General features: G+C 44.6%; 1 protein-coding gene across 1 annotated transcript in view; it reads right to left on the bottom strand.

The window, feature by feature from the left end:
• Positions 1-20070, bottom strand: part of galntl6 (polypeptide N-acetylgalactosaminyltransferase like 6) — a 271655-nt gene that overhangs the window by 185274 nt on the left and 66311 nt on the right. Inside the window, exon 4 of the mRNA XM_079812186.1 lies at positions 6497-6635. Within this exon, the coding sequence (XP_079668312.1) occupies positions 6497-6635 (139 nt within the window). The remainder of the gene's footprint in view (positions 1-6496; positions 6636-20070) is intronic.

Below are 20070 nucleotides of genomic sequence, written 5' to 3'. Positions count from 1 at the left end.
CCTTGGGTTCTTGACTCAACTTTAAAGAACCCCTTATGCCTAAAGGGTTCTATATGAGGAGTAACGTCTTGAATGTTTGCATAGTACTTATATGTTTTTTTAAGTTATTTAAATTTTGGTCACACTTTACATTAGGCATTTTTAACTTTAACTTTAACATCAAAACATGAGAACAATGTACTTATTGTGTTCATGTTGTATTGCAAAACACGTTTTTCTTTCTTTTACAGGTAGGGGAAGGGTTAACAGTGTAATTTATAGTAATTACAGAAATTAATTGCAGATGCAATTACATGCAGATATTTTTTAAATATTAGTTTAAATGTTAGTACATGGGAATTAAAGACACTTAATATAAAATGGGACCCATTTTCTCTAGTGATAAAGTATGTTTACGACCTGTTTAATTCATAAAATGTACTTAAAATTAAAAATGAACTAAAACAATGGCCCCACTTTATATTAGGTGGCCTTAAGTACTATGTACTTACATCAAAAAATAAGTACAATGTACTTACTGTGTTCAAATTGTATTGCAAAACACCTTTGCTGATATTGAGGTGGGATACGAGTAGAGTTAGGGACAGGTGTGGTGGTATGGGTAAGTTTAAGGGTAGGGTTAGGTGTAAGGGAAGTGCCAACTGTGTAATTACAAATGTAACTACAGAAATTAATTACAGATGTAATTACATGCAGGTATTTTTTAAAATGTAAGTACAATGTAAAAACATGTATGTACACAATAAGTGCATTGTATCAAATTATAAATTAAAATGTTAGTACATAGTAGTTAAGGCCACCTAATATAAAGTGGGTCCAAAACGGCTTATTTATAACTGTAAACCCTTAAATTGTGGCATATACATCAATAACATTTGTTCTCTTGAGTCTCTTCATCTCATCAGGGCTGGGCAATTATTTATCAAAAAATAAATTAAAGATAATAATATTACGGTAAAATATTATTACAGTTTAAAATAACTATTTGAATATATTTTTGAATGTGTTTTATTCCAGTTGTGGCAAAGCTCAAAGTCTTCTGTTACGAGATCCTTCAGAAATTATTCTAATATGCTGTGCTAAACATTTATATTATTACCAAATGTTGAAAAACAGTTTTGCTGCTTCAAATTTTTGTACAAACTGTAATTTATTCAACATCAAACGGTATCAAAGGTGCACTCAGTCATTTTTATTTAACATAAAAATGTATTGCTAATATAATTTATATTTAATTTAATTTAGTCTCAGTTTTGTCCAATTACCCACCGTTAAATAAATAAACTTTTATTAGGTTCCTGATAAGATATACGTATTTACAGTATATGTAAAAAAAAAAATAATGACAGAAATGGTGCATCTTTAAGTAAAAATATCATCTTTAAGAAATTTGAGGTGTTATTAGCTTGTGCCCTGTGTTTTCACTCTTTATTTGCAAAGTCTTGTTAGTGCTACCACTGCATTTCTGAGCGCTCTTTCTGGTTTTCCCATGTAATGGTTCTGACGTTCTGAATGGTTTCCGTGGATTTCCTGTTTGCCTGTGTTTTCAGCTCTGTTATTAACTGGATTGTTTGCCCTGTGGTTTTGACTCTTCACCTGTATTTTGCACTTCGATTGCAGATTACCCTAATAAAGCTGCATGCGGATCCTCAATCGTCAGCGCAGTTCGGGACAACAATTGAAAGGGACTGCTGACAGTCAAAGATGTTTGAGGTAAAATCTCAAAGCTTAATGCTCACAATTTTATGATTTATTAATATTTATAAATTATTAATATTGAAAGTAAAAAAATTTGAAAATGGCTCATTTATTCTTTTTTTATGAAAAAAAAAATGAATTCGACTTGATTTTATATTTTTAGCTTTAGGAGCAGAAAATGGATAAATGGCCTAAATATTCGATTTCCACGTGTGGGCGTGCATAAAATGTCCCTTTCCGCTGATTGATCAACCAAAGATCAACCCGTGCCACTTTCAGTTCTTCAACAGTTCCATGCAGAAAAACAGTCCTCCACTGCGGGACGGACTAGTTTATTGCAATAGTTTATTGCATAATCTCTCTTTCATCAAACAACTGGACTAAGGAATACTTTGACACACTCACGCTGGGCAGGGACTAGATGGTGTTTTCTTCTCTATAGGCATGGGATCGACAACCTACGTGCCAGATAAATATTAGGTGATTATTTCAGAAATATTAATGTAGGCTGCCTCACATCTGCACCCACATTACCCATCAGCCTACTTCTTTGGCACATCAATGGTTTTATTTAGTTGTCCATGTGGCAAAGCTGTGTGACCCTCTGGACAGTGCGTAGGTGCAGTTACATTGTAGCGAAGCGCATCAGTATCTGTGTTGCCTTCAAACTGCAGTGGTTGTGGTGGATTTAGTCCTTCCATAATGGGCTTGAATTTGATACTTTTGACACCATGTAATAAGTTAGACTGAATGCTATGTAGGTCAATAACAACTGTTTTTATTAGTCACTGTTCTCACGGTGTATCCATGACTATTATAATATTGAATTCAAGCCCATTATGGAAGGACTAAAGCCACCACAACTACTGCAGTTTGCGGATAACTGTAAAAAATGGAAACAATCATTTGAACTGTACATGACGGCATCAGAGCATCGATACGAAAGCTAAAAAAATACAAAGCTGTACACTGCTGCACATTATTGGTGATGAAGCTGGAAATCTACAACAAGATCGAGTTTGCAGGAACTGAAGACAAAAATAATGTTAAATTCATAATAAAAAAAATTGACGACTACTTCAAACCCCAATAGAACGTGACATTTGAACGGCATTTTTTTTGGAGTCCAAGCACCGGGTGAAAGCATCGATCAGATTGTTACGGATCTCAAAACTAAAGCCAATTCATGTGAGTACGGACAATTATGTGACAGTCTAATAAAGGACAGAATAGTAGTAGGCATTTGTGATGACAACCTCAGAGCCAAGCTGCTGAGAGAAACTGATTTGGACTTGCATAAAGCAATTCAAATGTTTTTTGAAGCAATAAAGCAATTTCAAATTCAAGTTGCATCTGATACAGACCAGAGAACATCAACAAAAAAGCATTACCCATGAGTCAGAACAAGAGTCCATTTCCCAGTTGCCATCCACAGGAGAAGGAGGAAGTAATGGAATCGATACCCAGTGTTAATGTCCAGTCCAGTGTTACTGAGCCCAGCATCACAGAAGCAAGATATCCAAAAAGAATTTGCAAACCACCGATGAGATTAGACATATGAACTGAGACCCTTTAGTGATGCTCATTAAATTAATGGTTATTGTTATGTTTGTTACCCCTAACTGTTAGTAATGACTGTTTAAAGTTATGTTTTGTACCCTTAACTATAAGTGAAAAAGGGGAGATGTTATATGTGTGGTGCCTTACCAGGTGAGGGCGTTAGTCGAGGATATACCGTGAGAACAGTGATGAATAAAAGCAGTTTTTATTGTTCAGTTATTACAGCAGCAAATTTGCCCCATAATGGGGTAATTAATTTCTGACACTGCTAGATGACGATACATATAAAATACACTTCTGTTCTCTGGCTTTATTGATCAAGGTGTCATTACAGGGTTTTGATATCTTCTCGCAACTGAGTGAGCATTTCCTGGACTTGTATTATATATTGCATTTTATACTACGGGGCCGTTGAATGCTTGAATCTGATTGGCTGATGAACGTTCTGAGGTGTGCAATTATTTTCTGGGAGATGCACAGCGAACGTAGTTCCAGGCAGCTCTTGACCGCATTACAGTTCCATATCACTTCGCATAGTTAACTGTAATAACGGAAATTACAGGACTAAAAACAACAATATGACAGACGATTTTCCTAAAGTAAATCTTAATATTTACGGTGAATATAAAACGTTCAACAACTGGGCGGCAGCAGTATTAGACAGTCCAGATGAAAACCAACAGACGGAAGCGGACATCAAAGGCAAGCTTTTCTGTCTCATTACTGAAATCACACATGCTCGCACACGCACTACAGTTTGCACAAAAAGGTGTCAGCGCTGCCCAGACGATTTAATCAGTTAGCCCATATAGTGGAGCAACTTAAAGGCATAGTGACCTTTTTTCACTAGCGAGGTAATAACAGCTGTTTAGAGACGCACAGAGGTAGCCTAATTCACACAAGCACTCTCTCTCTCTCTCTCTCTCTCTCTCTCTCTCTCTCTCTCTCTCTCTCTCTCTCTCTTTCTAATAACTTTATTAATAACTGCAGAAGAATGCTATCAACGGCTCAAGCCTTCGTTAACAGCTTTAAAGTGACGTTTCGGAACTAACAAAAGAGCCGTTGGATGAGACGCGGAAGAAATAGTCCTACTCACAATAGCGATTTAAGTACAAAAACCGGACGAATCCCTTTAAATATATCTTCGGATCGATGTCTTGAGGTGTGGAAACCGTAGTATAAGCGGAATAATTGACCGCCGTCGGTGAGAGCGTCAAACTTCTTTGTGGCCGCCCTGCCATTGACGCTGTAGAAAGATTTGTGGACGCGCTGCCTCTCTGACGTAGATCGAATGCTTGGTCTTTTTTGAAACGGCATTTAAAGGGGCTGCAAAGCAAACAATCATGTTGATCGACACACACACACACACACTGTCCCGCCGCCGCCGCCGCCTGCCTTCCACTCACGTCACTTTTTTTAAATCCCCTACAGCGCGAAACATGAGTCTCGCAAACGCGGCGCCGAGGAGCTTGTTTGTAATCGGAAGACAAATGGCTCCTTAGTTTCGAAATGGTTTGGGTACAAGGTGATCGCGTTGAAAATAAAGGCATTTGTCTAGCGTTAGAAGCTCATTTGAAACATTGCCGCGGCTCATTTAAGAAAATGACAGCTCCGAAGAGACTCCGCTTTAGTTCGAGGTAGTGCTAACAATAATAAAGAAAGACGATGATCAACACCTTATGTGTTACCACTGAAATGTAGATGTAATATATTTCCAAATGTAAGCCCATCTTATGCGGAATGTTGTCTAATAGACTGCAACATGATAAAACCAATGGATAAAACAGGCACCTTCAGAATGCGTAAAAGACGCACCGGCCAAGGCAGGTCTAACTCACTGTGTGCCTTCTAATTAAGCACTGTATCACACAAGTTGCAACTTACATCTGTGTCGTTCTTTTTGGTGAAATGGTCCCACACACTACTTTTCTTTGCACGCTTCATACTATTGTCTGCCCTGGCTCCAACCTCGAGTGTTTTAGCCTGTTTAACGTTACTTTTTGCAAACCTTGTGAGCGCGCAAACCCAAACGCTGTGACCTCGCGCCAAATGTTTTTATTAATTTATTTTAAGTACAAACAGGCGAGTTATGAAAAATTGAGTGTGAGGGATTTGTTCACTTCACACAAAAAGATTTTGGAATGAGATGGCTTACTGTAGTAGCGTTTAGTCCACTGTCTATAATAGCCTAACTTAGAGATCACTTTTTTTTTTTAACCGACAACTTTGATCGGTTAACATTGATACGGTCAACCATCGGTCAAACGGTCATCGGTTAACATCCCTAATTGTATTATATGGCTATTTGACATTACCCCTAACTAGGCGTGCTGCAGAGTGTTGAAACAACAGTGATTTTGAGGAACAAATAACATAAAACACGGCAGTTGGATAGTAACATTCAACGTTTCGGCAAAGAAAAAAAATTATGCCATATAAGCTATTCTCTATAAAAACAAGCAAACAACAACAACAAACCTAAAAACTAATAGAATTCCATAACCACCAAAACAATTGATGAGCTGTGATAGTAAACTGACATTGATACAAAATAATGTAATTTATAACTTTTTATATCTATCATATTTTAACTTCATCCCTTGTCCAAAGCTTAAATCTAAAATAAAAGTTATGACAGCTGCATATTTACACTTAAATCGATATTGATGAGCTTCACTCCAATGTAACTGCATCTCTGCGCTGTCCAGAGGGTCACACAGCTTTGCCACATAGATTTTGACAGTTGGACAACTAAATAAAACCATTGGTGAGCCAGTAGGCTGATGGGTAATGTGTATTGTTGTTATCCTGCATGGAACTGTTGAAAAACTGAAAGTCGCACGGGTTGATCTTTGGTTGACCAATCAGCGGAAAGGGATGATTCATGCCCATTTTCTACCCCTGAAGCTAAAAAAATAAAATCAAGCCGAATTCTCATTTTTCTACTTTCAATATTAAATCGAAAAATGAATGAACGCAACATCACACAGACTGCTCTCCCATGTTTTTTATGTTATTTGACTGCTAAAGGTACACAAACAAATATCTATCAGCCTTGAAATCACTTAATGAATGAATCCTAATTAAATTAATTCCTCATTTAGGACAAAATCATTAATTAAACACATTGCGTAAGTGTGGCCTGCCATGGATCGTTAAAACACTGATGTCTAGCTCAAGCTGTGCAGCTCTGGAGTCTGGTTACTGTGAACATGCTGTGAGAATCAGCTCTACTTACTTTGGATGTCTGATGTCAGGAAGAGAGCGGTCCAGAGCGATATTGTTGCTGACGTAGATGTTGAAGCCGTTCTCTTTGTATACAGAGTCATCACACTCGTCCTCTATGAGCGGGTACGGTTTCCCATGCTCCCCTTTTCCTGAAACAGATGCAATCTGACATCAGCACCCATGCTGAACACAGCCAGGATGTTGGCAAGGTGAGCATGTGTGTATGGCACATATCACCACTCCAAAGATAGAAACTACCACTGTGAGAACTGACAGTTTATTTTATTATTATTATTTTATGACTGAACAGCTGAAGCAGCTTAACCAATAAGCCTGGCCTTTTGCTGAATGCTGACCAGACATACTTTAGTATGAAGGCTTAACATGCTGACTGAGTTGCTGGCTCTGCAGTGTACATTATGGTCTCAGCCACTGTCCACTGTGTATGCCTGTCACAGTTGATGGACACCCTACTTATCGTTAAAGTTATATTCAAAAATAAAAAATGTAAATTCTGTACTCACCCTGCTGTTTTCCATACAACAAAAGTGTATAGTAACTACAGCCATAAATACATTTTTAAAACGTGTAGTCTTGACCAAATGGATGAATCAGTTTCTTGTATAAGTGAGAAGAGCAGAATCTTCCGAATTGTGAACAGGTACAAAAAAAATGTCATGCCTCCATGGAGTGCATTTAAATAATTCAATGCTCAGCTTGCCATATATTATCTTGTTTATACTAAGGTAATTTGTGAGCATCTACAAGGTAGCCTGGATGCCAGCCGAACTTAGCCCCGGCCACAACATTTGTCAAATGCTGTGGGCGGGGCTAAGTTTGGCTGAATATGCTGACTAGAATTGAGTATGACAAAGTCAGGCTAAGTTAAAGGGTTAGTTCACCCAAAAATTAAAATGTAGGCTGCACAGCACCTTTTCATCAGAAATGATACTCCTTGGAATGCTTTTTCTTATGTCCTAAGTTGGTAATCGACTGATCAGTGCCACTAATATTACCCTGAGCACAGCTGCTTGCCTGAATTATTAAAGGGGTGATGAATTAAGAAATCAACTTTCCCTTCTGCTTTTGATATATAAAAGGTCATGGTAATATATGAATATCCTGTAAGTTTCAGAGCTGAAAACTTCCTTGTTAGTCAAAGAAAAGCTTTTATTGACACCAAGCCCAGAAAATGATAGATCTCAGAATGTGCCCGGCTATGACGTGAGACTGTAGTGAAGCACCGCCTCAACAGAAGAAGAACAATGCCTGATTCTGTAACCCGCCCACCGACTCGTGCCACTAACTTGACAGCTAAGAGCAGCATATAGCTAAACTGCATCTAATTTATAAGCAGTAAACATACCACATAAGCTTTTCGGATTTAGATTGTTAAGCGTTCGGATTCCAATATTATGAATGCATGGATGAACTTTATTTTTAATGAATATCCAGCTCACGTGGGAAAGACATTGCACGTATGATAATTTAAAGGGGTCATGAACTGGCTTTTTAAAAAATGTTATACTGTTGTCTGAGGTCAACTTATGACGTTTGCGAACTATCTCGCCTCTGGGCGGCCATCGACACTGAGGACTCCCACCCTGCCGACCAAACCTCTTAGGACAACATCACGTTTGAACGGCAGGGCGTACATGTCAGCGGGTCTCGCGGGTCTCAACGGGACCATGGCGGTGTTACAAGTCTACCAGGCGGACCTGCTGAGGGACCTCGATCAGGGGGAGGGACTAACCCCTGATGCAGTGACCGAGTTGCGCCGGACCACGGATCTCGCTCTCCGGGCTGCCAAACAAACCGTGTTTGCCATCGGTCGTTCGATGGCGGCGATGGTAGCCACGGAGAGACATCTGTGGTTGAACCTGGCGGACATCGGGGAGAAAGGGAAGTCCTTTCTCCTGGATGCCCCGGTTTCGCCCTCTGAACTTTTCGGCACCTCGAGGCGAAGGCGCGCTCGGCGGCATTTAGAACATGCATCCCGCTGAGGTCCGGGACCACGCCCAGGCAGCCGGGTGTCCCTGGCCCGTCACGGTCTGAGGACTGGAGACGGGACCAGCGAACCAGCGTCGCCTCTCGAGCGCCCCCTCCGTGGAGGACTGGTGCGCAGAGAAGGCGGGACACCCGCAACAAGAAGAGGAAGGAAGGCGGTGCTGGTAACCGGAACCAGTGCAGGCAGCGGACTCCGCCTCCCAGGGCGCGCAGATGAGCGCTGCCTTTTTCCCTTCCTCCTGTGCTTTCCCCTGGGCGCTTTACATTAGGCCGGTGGGCCAATGATGAGCAGAAAATTTAAGATTCTGACGGCCCGCCTGGTTTGTTTGGTGAAAGCGCCCCCCTCAGGATGGTGGTCGTATACTAGCTTGATGGCTGAGTTGAAGCGTCGAGAAGAGCGAGTGGTGAGTCCCCCTCGAGAAGGGTGAAACATTTTCTACTAATGTTTTCAGGACTCTGTTTTTCGCTCTCCTGAGAGGGCTCAGGGGATTGTGGAACATCGCTGGACATCGCAGGGCCTGCAGCTCCCCGTGAGTAAGCTAAGAACGATCTTCTTTGCAACATTGTATGTTTGTGCATAATGCTATACTTTAGCTAGTAGAGATCTACCGCCTCTCCGTGTTATCTCTCTCACTTACGTGAGTGTTTGTATTTGCCGCTCTTGCTCACGGGCTTGTGGCGCGCGGGGGCGAGTTGTTTGTTTTCCTAGCTTTAAGTATAAAGTAGCATTACGACCGGGTTAAGCACTAATGCGTGAGCTGTGAGCTGGGTTACATTTTTGTATGATGTGTTTACCCTCTGCTCTATGTCCTCTGCTCCACCTTCTTTAGGGCTCGGGTCGAGCTGAGCATCGCAACCTTCTGCATGGCGGTTTGATCGAATGCTCCCCTGAGGCCCGAGCATTACCAATGGCTGACGTCCTTGCACGAACGGCAGACCGCTGTATAAGAAAGGCGGCCGCCCTGAAGCAGGTGACGTAAGTTGTACTCCCCTCGCTTTAGAGGGTTCCTAAGCATTTGTTTGCTGAGTGCACTGCTGTTGGCAATGTGATAAGGTTCATGTCTGTAGGCACTGCCCTGTGAGACTGTGCTATCGCGGAGGCCCTTTAGCCTCTCGGATGGAGCCAGCCCCAGGTGCGGGCGTGTTAAGGCCAGCTGGTTGTGAGTAGCCAGCTTGGGCAGTCTGGGCAGCAGACTCCAGGAGGGAGTCTCGACGTCGCGACTATAAACCATCGACGTCAAACTTCAGCGACAATCTCGTCAACTAGTAGGTCTCTTTGGCCTCCTTGGGGATGAGTCCCCAGGTGATATCTGGATGTCCAGTTCTTCTTCAGCAGCAGACAGCTACCGTCAGCCTGGGTGCAGCAGCCAGTCTTCTGTCCACGGCAGGGTTCATAGAACCTGCATTCCTCCTATTTGTAGGTAGATCCTGCCAGGCCTCCCTGAGGGGTAGGCTCCCGTTTTTGGGACACCTTGGCTCAGGTGGTGGGCCCCTCCAGGCCCCCCTGAGAGCTTGCTGTGAATAGCGGGCCACACTCAGTCTCCCCTGAGGGGGCATGCCTGAGGCGTCAGTCCCTAGACGGCTGGCACGAGCTGCTTGTAGGTGGAAGGCGTTACCAGGCCTCCCTAAGGGCCTGCTGTGGGGTAAGCAGGCTCACTTGACCTCCTCTGAGGTGTTGTTCCCGGGCTCCAGGTGGCCGAGGTCCCTGGAGGATAGCACTTTCTGCCATCAGGTAGTAGGCACCGGGCCTCCCTGAGATCGTTCCCCGGTCCCCAGTTTCGGTGACACGTGGTAGCAGGGGTTTGCTAACAGGTAGCAAGCGGCACGGGCTTCCCTGGGGGATTCGCTATTGGATTGTAGGCCTCACCTGGCCTCCTCTAAGGGCATTTTCCGGTTTCGCAGTCACTAGATGAGTCTAGTCACTGTGAAAAAGCTATCTCTAGCGCACCTATTGTCAGGTGGTAGGCCTAACTAAGCCTCCCTGGAGGAACGCCCAACGACTAAACAGGTGGTAGGCCTCACTAGGCCTCCCTGACGGAGCGAGTCCCTGTTCTCCCAGCTACCTCGAGGGCTAGCTCGACTGCGGTCAGGTGGTAGGCCTGCTAGGCCTCCGTGAGGGCGAGCTCCGCGGTTTGGACAGCTGGTGGTCACCTGCTATCAGGTGCCGGTTTCCGGCCGGTAGCACCTGAAGGCGGTGTTCATACCCTAGCATGACGAGACGACGCTGTTACTATGTGGTCCCTACAGGAAGGGACTCTCATAGATCGCCTACAGCATGGTTACCTACCAGGCAGGCTTGGAAGCTCCTCTCAAGTGAGAGTCTTCTGTGAGCTTATAGCCGCTTGGCACTGCCAGCTAGGATCAGCCTGTAGGCCTGTTCGGCCTCCTGAGCACGTTTTAAAATAAGTGCTTGGTAGATCCTAGGATCGAGCGGCTAAAACTCCCCTCGCTAGCAAGGGTTAGAAAGCACTTCGCTGAGCGCTGCTCTCCAGGATAACCCGTCTCTGAGGTCCGGCTGGTGGAGGACACTGCCTTTTTGCAGTACCCTAGCAGGATGTCTCTCCGGAGGCAAGTACCAGAGGCTCTGTACTTAAACAGACAGGGGTTGGCCGAACTGATGTGTCCCACATAGAGGTCGCTAGGTCAGGCCTCCCTGGTGGCAATCGGTGAATTCCTCCCGAATAGTGACTGGCACGGGTTCCCTCGGGTCCCCCTGCCACGTTCCCTTAAAGGAACCCCTTCTGTCGAATGGGCTGGTTCCAGGCCTTCGAGCGGCCAGGGTAGGACTTCATATGGTATGTGAAGGTTCCTTCTCAGGTTTATAGCTTGGGCTTTGACCGTAGGGAGCGCTGTCACTGACAGCCTAATGTGACCAGAAGGGGAGTGGTTCAGGCATTTCAGTTGAATTTGCTTGTCCTGACAGTTGTCACTGCCAGTAGGCATGCACTCCTTTCGGCATGGCGGCGTTGGTATATCGTTCCCCGTAGCGCCATCTGACGCAGCGCGAGTTCCCTTTCGAAAGGGAACGTCTCTGGTTACGTATGTAACCTATGTTCCCTGAGAACACGGAACGAGATGCTGCGTCGCTTTGCCATGCCTCAAGGCTTGCCTGCCAAACAGTCCCTTCAGACGTTTAGATACTGTCATGTTGGCAAGGCGCCCTTTTATACTTCCTGGTTGCACCTTGATGACGTCGTAGGCTGTCGCCGGTCAATAGGATTGACGTTTTGTAATTGTGATTTCAGGCACCTGTAACGCTCGAGGCGTTCCCCGTAGCGTCAGCTGACGCAGCGTCTCGTTCCCTGTTCTCAGGGAACATAGGTTACATACGTAACCAGAGACGTTTTCTGACCTGGTTTTGAGGCTCTCTGAAAAACGTTCTGTTTCTATGGGCGTGCCGCACTGAAGACTTGGAAGTAAACGCCCACAGCTAGGATTGGATAAGATTTGCATATTTAATGAGCTTCAGCTCCCGTCAGTACATGTGGGGATTGTTTTGAAAGCGTCTGGCGAAATGCTCAGAGTACTCGCAAAATATCTTTATCAAACAACCACAATGATTGATCTCGCATCCACCCGCGATTGATTGGAATGTTATTTTTTATTACTTGGCCGGCCCGATCAGTGAATATAACCGGAAACCGCACACATACACACACACACGCGCGCGCAAGAAAGGAATGTTATTTCACTTTTTAAGATAGCCCGTCGGCAGGCCCTTGACATGTTTTGGTAGCCCATCTGAAAAGCACCTAGCCCCGGGACGTTGGGCTTTGCGAGCACTGGCGTTACAAGTCCGAGTCTAATCACGAATAAGCCAATAACACCTTCTCCAGCCTGTGACTGCGTGCTAATGTATGTAATCAATAGATATCAAACGATCTGTAACAATGCAATACTAACACATATAAAAAACATGTTTTACTCACATAAGTGTGTTGCACCGTTCCTGTCGGATCCAATATAGAAGGCACAGCATTGTGTTTTCATCTCGACCTGTATCTTGTTTACAATCAATTCCGTGGTGAAATGAAGCAAACAAACGGGCAATGTCTTACGCACGTGAGCTGGAACCGCATGTTTATTGCTCGGTAGCACGACCCGTTTAGCTCCACAAGTCGGTGGGCGGGCTTGAGGCGGTGCTTCTGCATTCTATGACGTCAGTGGTCGGCATATTCTGAGATCTCTCGTTTTCTGGGCCAAGTGTCAATAAAAGCTTTTCTTTGACTAACAAGGACATTTCAGCTCTGAAATGTATAGGATATTCTTATATCACGATGAACTTTTATACACTCACCGAAAGGATTATTAGGAACACCTGTTCAATTTCTCATTAATGCAATTATCTAATCAACCAATCACATGGCAGTTGCTTCAATGCATTTAGGGGTGTGGTCCTGGTCAAGACAATCTCCATTCTTTACAAAGAATGGTGTGAAAAGGGAAAAACATCCAGTATGGGGCAGTTCTGTGGGCGAAAATGCCTTGTTGATGCTAGAGGTCAGAGGAGAATGGGCCGACTGATTCAAGCTGATAGAAGAGCAACTTTGACTGAAATAATCACTCGTTACAACCGAGGTATGCAGCAAAGCATTTGTGAAGCCACAACACGCACAACCTTGAGGTGGATTGGCTACAACAGCAGAGGACCCAACCGGGTACCACTCATCTCCACTACAAATAGGAAAAAGAGGCTACAATTTGCACGAGCTCACCAAAATTGGACAGTTGAAGACTGGAAAAATGTTGCCTGGTCTGATGAGTCTCGATTTCTTTTGAGACATTCAGATGGTAGAGTCAGAATTTGGCGTAAACAGAATGAGAATGGATCCATCATGCCTTGTTACCACTGTGCAGGCTGGTGGTGGTGTAATGGTGTGGGGGATGTTTTCTTGGCACACTTTAGGCCCCTTAGTGCCAGTTGGGCATTGTTTAAATGCCACAGCCTACCTGAGCATTGTTTCTGACCATGTCCATCCCTTTATGACCACCATGTACCCATCCTCTGATGGCTACTTCCAGCAGGATAATGCACCATGTCACAAAGCTCGAATCATTTCAAATTGGTTTCTTGAACATGAGTTCACTGTACTAAAATGGCCCCCACAGTCACCAGATCTCAACCCAATAGAGCATCTTTGGGATGTGGTGGAACGGGAGCTTCGTGCCCTGGATGTGCATCCCACAAATCTCCATCAACTGCAAGATGCTATCCTATCAATATGGGCCAACATTTCTAAAGAATGCTTTCAGCACCTTGTTTAATCAATGCCATGTAAAATTAAGGCAGTTCTGAAGGCGAAAGGGGGTCAAACACAGTATTAATATGGTGTTCCTAATAATCCTTTAGGTGAGTGTATATCAAAGGCTCAAAGGAAAGTTGATTTCTCAATTCATCACCCCTTTAACCACAGAGTCTGGAGAGTCCATGAGACTGGATTTGCAGACAGGATGAGATTACATGAACGAATGAAGCAACACACTAATGTGAGTAAAACATGTTTTTTTTTTAGATGTGATAGTATTGCATTGTTACAGATTGTTTGATATCTATGGATTATGTGTACGTGTCTAACAGAACATACCTTAGCACGCTGTCAAAGGCTGGAAAATACTTTATTTGTGGTGTTCTTGGTTCATTACTGTTTTTATGTGCGTTGTTCACTCTCTTGACTGGATGTTTGAAGGGCACGCACGTGTGTGTGTGTACAGTTCGCAGTTATATTCATCGATCGGGCGGGCCAAGTCACGTTAATAAAAAAATATAATTCCAATTAATTGCGGGTGGATGGGAGATGAATCATTGTGTTTGTTTGATAAAGACATTTTGCGAGCCCTGGCTGTGGGCTGGGCGATTCATTCCGGTTCCCATTTGCCACACGCTGTCACTGTCAGGGGGAGCAGAAGCTCATTAAATGTGCAAATCTTGTCCGATTCTAGCCGTGGGCGTTTACTTCCTAGTCTTCAGTGCGGCATTCCCATAGAAACCGAGAGTTTTTCAGAGAGCCTCAAAACCAGGTCAGAAAATAGCCTATTACTTACCCATTATGATGTTTTTGAATAAATTACCAATAAATACCCAATAAATTGACCTCAGACAACAGTATAAAAAATTTTAAAAAGCCAGTTCATGACCCCTTTAACCAACAACATAGCGGTGGCTACGGTCAAATCTCACGTCAGGTCTCAGCTTGTGTACGCAAGTTTTTAAGTTAGCGTAAACTTGCGTGCAGCATAGCAAATCTGGTGGAGAATTATATTGAGAACATTCCGTTCATTTGGATTATTTTCCTGACCGAAAACCAAAGCTCAATCGATCATTAACCGTCAAGATTAGAAAGATTAGGACTGACGGCATACCAGTGTTTCATGAATCACACATGAACCCTGTCGTAAAATGATTTCTGCACTTGGATCTGCATTCCTTTTAGGGCCCTATCTTGCACCCAGCGCAATTGACTTTGTACACCGACGCATGTGTCATTCCTATTTTGCACCCGCGCAAAGCGCGCTTTTCCCTCCACAGAATCACGTCGCTAAACTAGTGAATGAACTTGCGCTACCTGGGCGGTTCAGCGCAAAAAAGGAGGCGTGTTCCGGCGCAAACAATCCCTGGTGCTATTTTGCTGTTCCATTAAACAATTGCGCCACTGACCAGAAAAAACCTAGTCTAAAGTCAGTGGCGCGTTGCGCGTTGTTCATTATGCTATTTTAAGGGCGCATGCTTGACCATAATGTATAGCGTGCACAACGCGCATACACTTTGCTCATGTAACCTACACAGATGCAACAGTTATTTTTGCAAATCATAAATTGTTACACTAAAAAAATATTAACACATGAGATGACGGAAATCATTGTGGTGTGCCACGAAGATGTGAAAAATAGGCATAAATCTAGCTTACAAATGATTCAGGCTAATTGTAATAATTAAGGATAAGACCTGTTTGCCCAATAGTGGCAAGACATATATGTATATAAGGACATCTGACAAATTGGTTTGTCCTTCAAGAACCAGGAAAAAAAATCGACTGAAAAACTGAAAAAACTGAAAGACTGAAAAAAAAAGACTGTGAAATCACCTTTACCATAATGTACAACATTACAACTTCACTTCTCTGTCTTTCACTGCTCTTACAAGAACATCAGTCTCCTCGGCTGTGAACCGCTCCTGCCTGCGCCTGGTAAATACGCCATAATAATAGCAATCCATAATGGAACTTGCGCACCTGCTTTTAAAGGGAATGTTGGATGACGCTCTGATTGGTTTATTCACGTTACGCCCAAACCACACCTATGAATAATGAAGCTACTTCAGACCAACCCATTTTAGATTTGCGCCGGGCGCAAGAGCCATTTATCCCGCAAGGAAAATAGCAACAGCGCCGAGACCCGCCCACAAAGTTACTTGCGCTTCGCGCGTTGACACTTGCGTTTCAGATCGTTAAAATAGGGCCCTTAATGTTGGATTGATAAATGAGGCCCACTCAATTTACAAATAGCCGTGTCTGCTTTTATATAAAAAATAAGTTGGATATACACACATTAGCATTCAGGCTTTTTTACTTGTCATCAGCATAAGCACCAATTGTTATTTATATCGCGCAATTCTGACATTATAACTCGCAATTGCAACTTTATATCAAGCAATTCTGAGAAAAAAGTCAGATTTGCAAGATGTAAACTCGCAATTGTGAGAAAAAAAGTCCAATTCCTGAGGGAAAAAAAAGACTGACTTTTTTTTCCTCAGAATTGCGAGTTTATATCTGTAATTTTGACTTTTTGCGAATTTATATATCACAATTCTGACTTAAAAATGCAATTGCAAGCTATACAGTCAGAAATGTGAGATATAAACTCGCAATTCTGAGAAAAAAAGTCAGTCTTTTTTTCCCCTCAGGAATTGGACTTATTCGCAATTGAGAGTTTATATCTTACATTTCTGACTTTTTTTCTCAGAATTGCAAGTTTATATCTCACAATTCTGACTGTATTGCTTGCAATTGCGTTATAAAGTCAGAATTGTGATATATACATTCGCAAAAAGTCAGAATTACAGATACAAACTCGCAATTCTGAGAAAAAGTCTTTATAAGATGTATAAGACGTCAGATATAAAAGTCCCTCAGAATTGGACTATATAACTCGCAATAGAGAGTTTTTATCTCGCAATTCTGACATGATAACTCACAATTGCGAGAATTCCAGAATGTTAATCAAAGTAGTTTTAACTTGGTACCAATTAAAGGATTCAATGACATAAACTAATATTTCATATCTAAGCCAAACTATCCTACTACAGAGTGCTGATAGCAATATTCTCTCATCTACCACAGGAGATTTGAAAATGATCAAAATGTTAATTACTTCTCATGCTGCTGCTTTAACCAAACTTCATAACTGAAAATAGGATATAGAAGGTATTGGTTTTTCCAACATTCTAACTTAGATTTTTATAGTCCTATGGGGAATTTGTTGATGACAGGCTGAACTCAAAATCAAACCACCATTCTATCAGTGTAATAATGCATTCCGACAGATCTTTTGTCTGATCTCTTGCTGAGAACAGAAAATTCAATGCAAGACATCCTCTTTGATGTGCACAAATAGAAAGTTTAGAACGTTTCCAAAACAAAACAACACATAACATTTGCCTTTTTGTCAAATGCATATAGATATTTTCATATTTTGATGTCACCTGACAAACATAAAAAACTAAAATAACACACTATGTGGCACAAAGGTTATAATGTTCCATGTTATTATTATTTAAACCATATGCAATTTTACCAGAATTAGAGAATACGTCTCGGTTACGTATGTAACCCTCGTTCCCTGAAGGAGGGAACGGAGCCGTACATCGGAACTGACCGACGAATTGGGATCTGTTTTCAGAGACCGACCTACTTCGAGTAATTAAAAACGAGCCAATAAACATTGGCATGCGATCACGCATTCCACGCACCGCCCCGCGTTGCGGGTATAAATAAGGAAGTGGAAGTGCCGCATACCGTTTTCAACTGAGGAGCCGAGATAAGTGGCTCGGGCCTTCAGCTGAAGCACAGCACCTGGCGACGGGACGTACGTCTCCGTTCCCTCCTTCAGGCTGTCGGCTGTCTGGTTCAGTGCACCTGGGATGTGAATGGCACGAAGTAACCTCACAAACTTCTGACTCCACAGGAGGAGATGGCGGGCGAGCCGGAGCATGCAACGGGAGCGTAGACCACCCTGGGGGTTGATGTACGCAACGGCCGCAGTGCTGTCCGAACGGACCAGTACGTGCTTGCCCCGAAGCGATTTCTTGAACCGGGCCAGGGCAAGACGTACCGCCAGTAACTCTAGGCAATTGATATGTCAACGCAGTTGGGGCCCCGTCCACAGACCTGAAACTGCATGCCCGTTGTATATGGCCCCCCAGCCCGTGGATGAGGCATCCGTGAAGACCACAGCATGCCTCGACACCTGTTCTAGGGACACTCCGGCCCGGAGAAACGAGGGGTCTGACCACGGACTGAAGGTTTGGCGACAGTAAGGAGTAACTAGGACCCGGTACTGACCGCCCATCTCGGGACTCGGTCATGCAACCAGCGTTGAAGCGGTCTCATATGAAGCAATCCGAGCTGCGTTACCGCGGCTGCAGATGCCATATGCCCCAGGAGCCTCTGAAATAATTTCAGTGGGACCGCTGTGCTTGGGTTTAGCAGGGCCGGAGGCGGCCGCAGGGGGACGCCCTCGGCGACGACGCTCAGCCACAGGTGCCGTTCCTGGACCACCAGAGTGGACATCGGCCAACCCAGGGTGCGTGCGGCAACTTTCGTCGCCCGGAGGGCGAGGTCCGTTGCGGTACGCAGTTCCTGCATAACCCCTGGGTCGGAACTACCCTCGTGCAATTCCTTGAGCGCTTTGGCCTGGTAGACCTGCAGGAGCGCCATGGCATGCAGAGAAGACGTGGCTTCTCCACAGGCTGTGTAGGTCTTGCCCGTTAGGCTGGACGAGAACCTACACGCCCGGGAGGGGAGACGCGGATGGCCCCGCCAGTTGGAGCCGGTCTTAGGACACAGTTGCATCGCAACCGACCGTTCCACTGGAGGGACCTCCACGTAACCCTTAGCCGCGCCTCCATCGAGGGTAGTGAGGACGGAGGAACTCACTGATCGTGAACGAGCGCTGTAGGGCGCCGTCCACGACTTCGTGAGCTCCTGATGCACTTCCGGAAAGAAAGGCACTGGGGCGGGGCGCTGAGAACCAGCACGGGCCGTCCCGAGATACCAATCGTCCAGCCACTCGAGCCCGACACTCGCGGCGGCCCGGGAAAGCATAGCCGTGAGCTCTGGATCAGACTCGGGCAACGGTGCCACACCCGAAGGGGGCAACGCAGCCGAATCCTCATCTCCAGAGTCCATTAGCTCGTCCCCCGATGCAGCTATCGACAACATGTCCTCAGCAGGAGCCCCGAAAGAAACGGGCGGCCCCCCATGGGAAGGACCACCGCGATCTTCCGGGAACTGCACCGGTGCAGCGGAGGGGGGAGGGGCCCGAGCAGCCTGTTGACTGGGCGGGGGTGCCCTGACCGTCACCCTCAGATCTCCACCAAAGGCATCAGCCAAAGTAGCAGCCCACTGCTTTGCAGCGGGAGGACCACTAGAACGTGACCGACTGAAAGGGAACACGGAGTTTGAGCTCCCTCCAAAGATTCTCTATTGGGTTTAGGTCTGGAGACTGGCAAGGCCACGCCAGAACCTTTGTTATGCTTCTTACAGAGCCACTCCTTGGTTATCCTGGCTGTGTGCTTCGGGTCATTGTCATGTTGGAAGACCCAGCCTCAACCCATTTTCAATGCTCTAACTGAGGGAAGGAGGTTGTTCCCCAAAATCTCACAATACATGGCCCCGGTCATCCTCTCCTTAATACAGTACAGTCGCCCTGTCCCATGTGCAGAAAAACACCCCCAAAGAATGATGCTACCACCCCCATGCTTCACAGTAGGGATGGTGTTCTTGGGATGGTACACATCATTCTTCTTCCTCCAAACACGTTTAGTGGAATTATGACCAAAAAGTTCTATTTTGGTCTCATCTGACCACATGACTTTCTCCCATGACTCCTCTGGATCATCCAAATGGTCATTGGCAAACTTAAGACGGGCCTGGACATGTGCTGGTTTAAGCAGGGGAACCTTCCGTTCCATGCATGATTTCAAACCATGACGTCTTAGTGTATTACCAACAGTAACATTGGAAACGGTAGTCCCAGCTCTTTTCAGGTCATTGACCAGCTCCTCCCGTGTAGTTCTGGGCTGATTTCTCACCTTTCTTAGGATCATTGAGACCCCACGAGGTGAGATCTTGCATGGAGCCCCAGTCCGAGGGAGATTGACAGTCATGTTTAGCTTCTTCCATTTTCTAATGATTGCTCCAACAGTGGACCTTTTTTCACCAAGCTGCTTGGCAGTTTCCACGTAGCCCTTTCCAGCCTTGTGGAGGTGTACAATTTTGTCTCTAGTGTCTTTGGACAGCTCTTTGGTCTTGGCCATGTTAGTAGTTGGATTCTTACTGATTGTATGGGGTGGACAGGTGT

This window comes from Gobio gobio (assembly GCF_949357685.1).
Source record: "Gobio gobio genome assembly, chromosome: 3".
In the NCBI taxonomy this organism is placed as follows: Eukaryota; Metazoa; Chordata; class Actinopteri; order Cypriniformes; family Gobionidae; genus Gobio; species Gobio gobio.
This window is presented reverse-complemented; position numbering and strand designations above follow the sequence as displayed.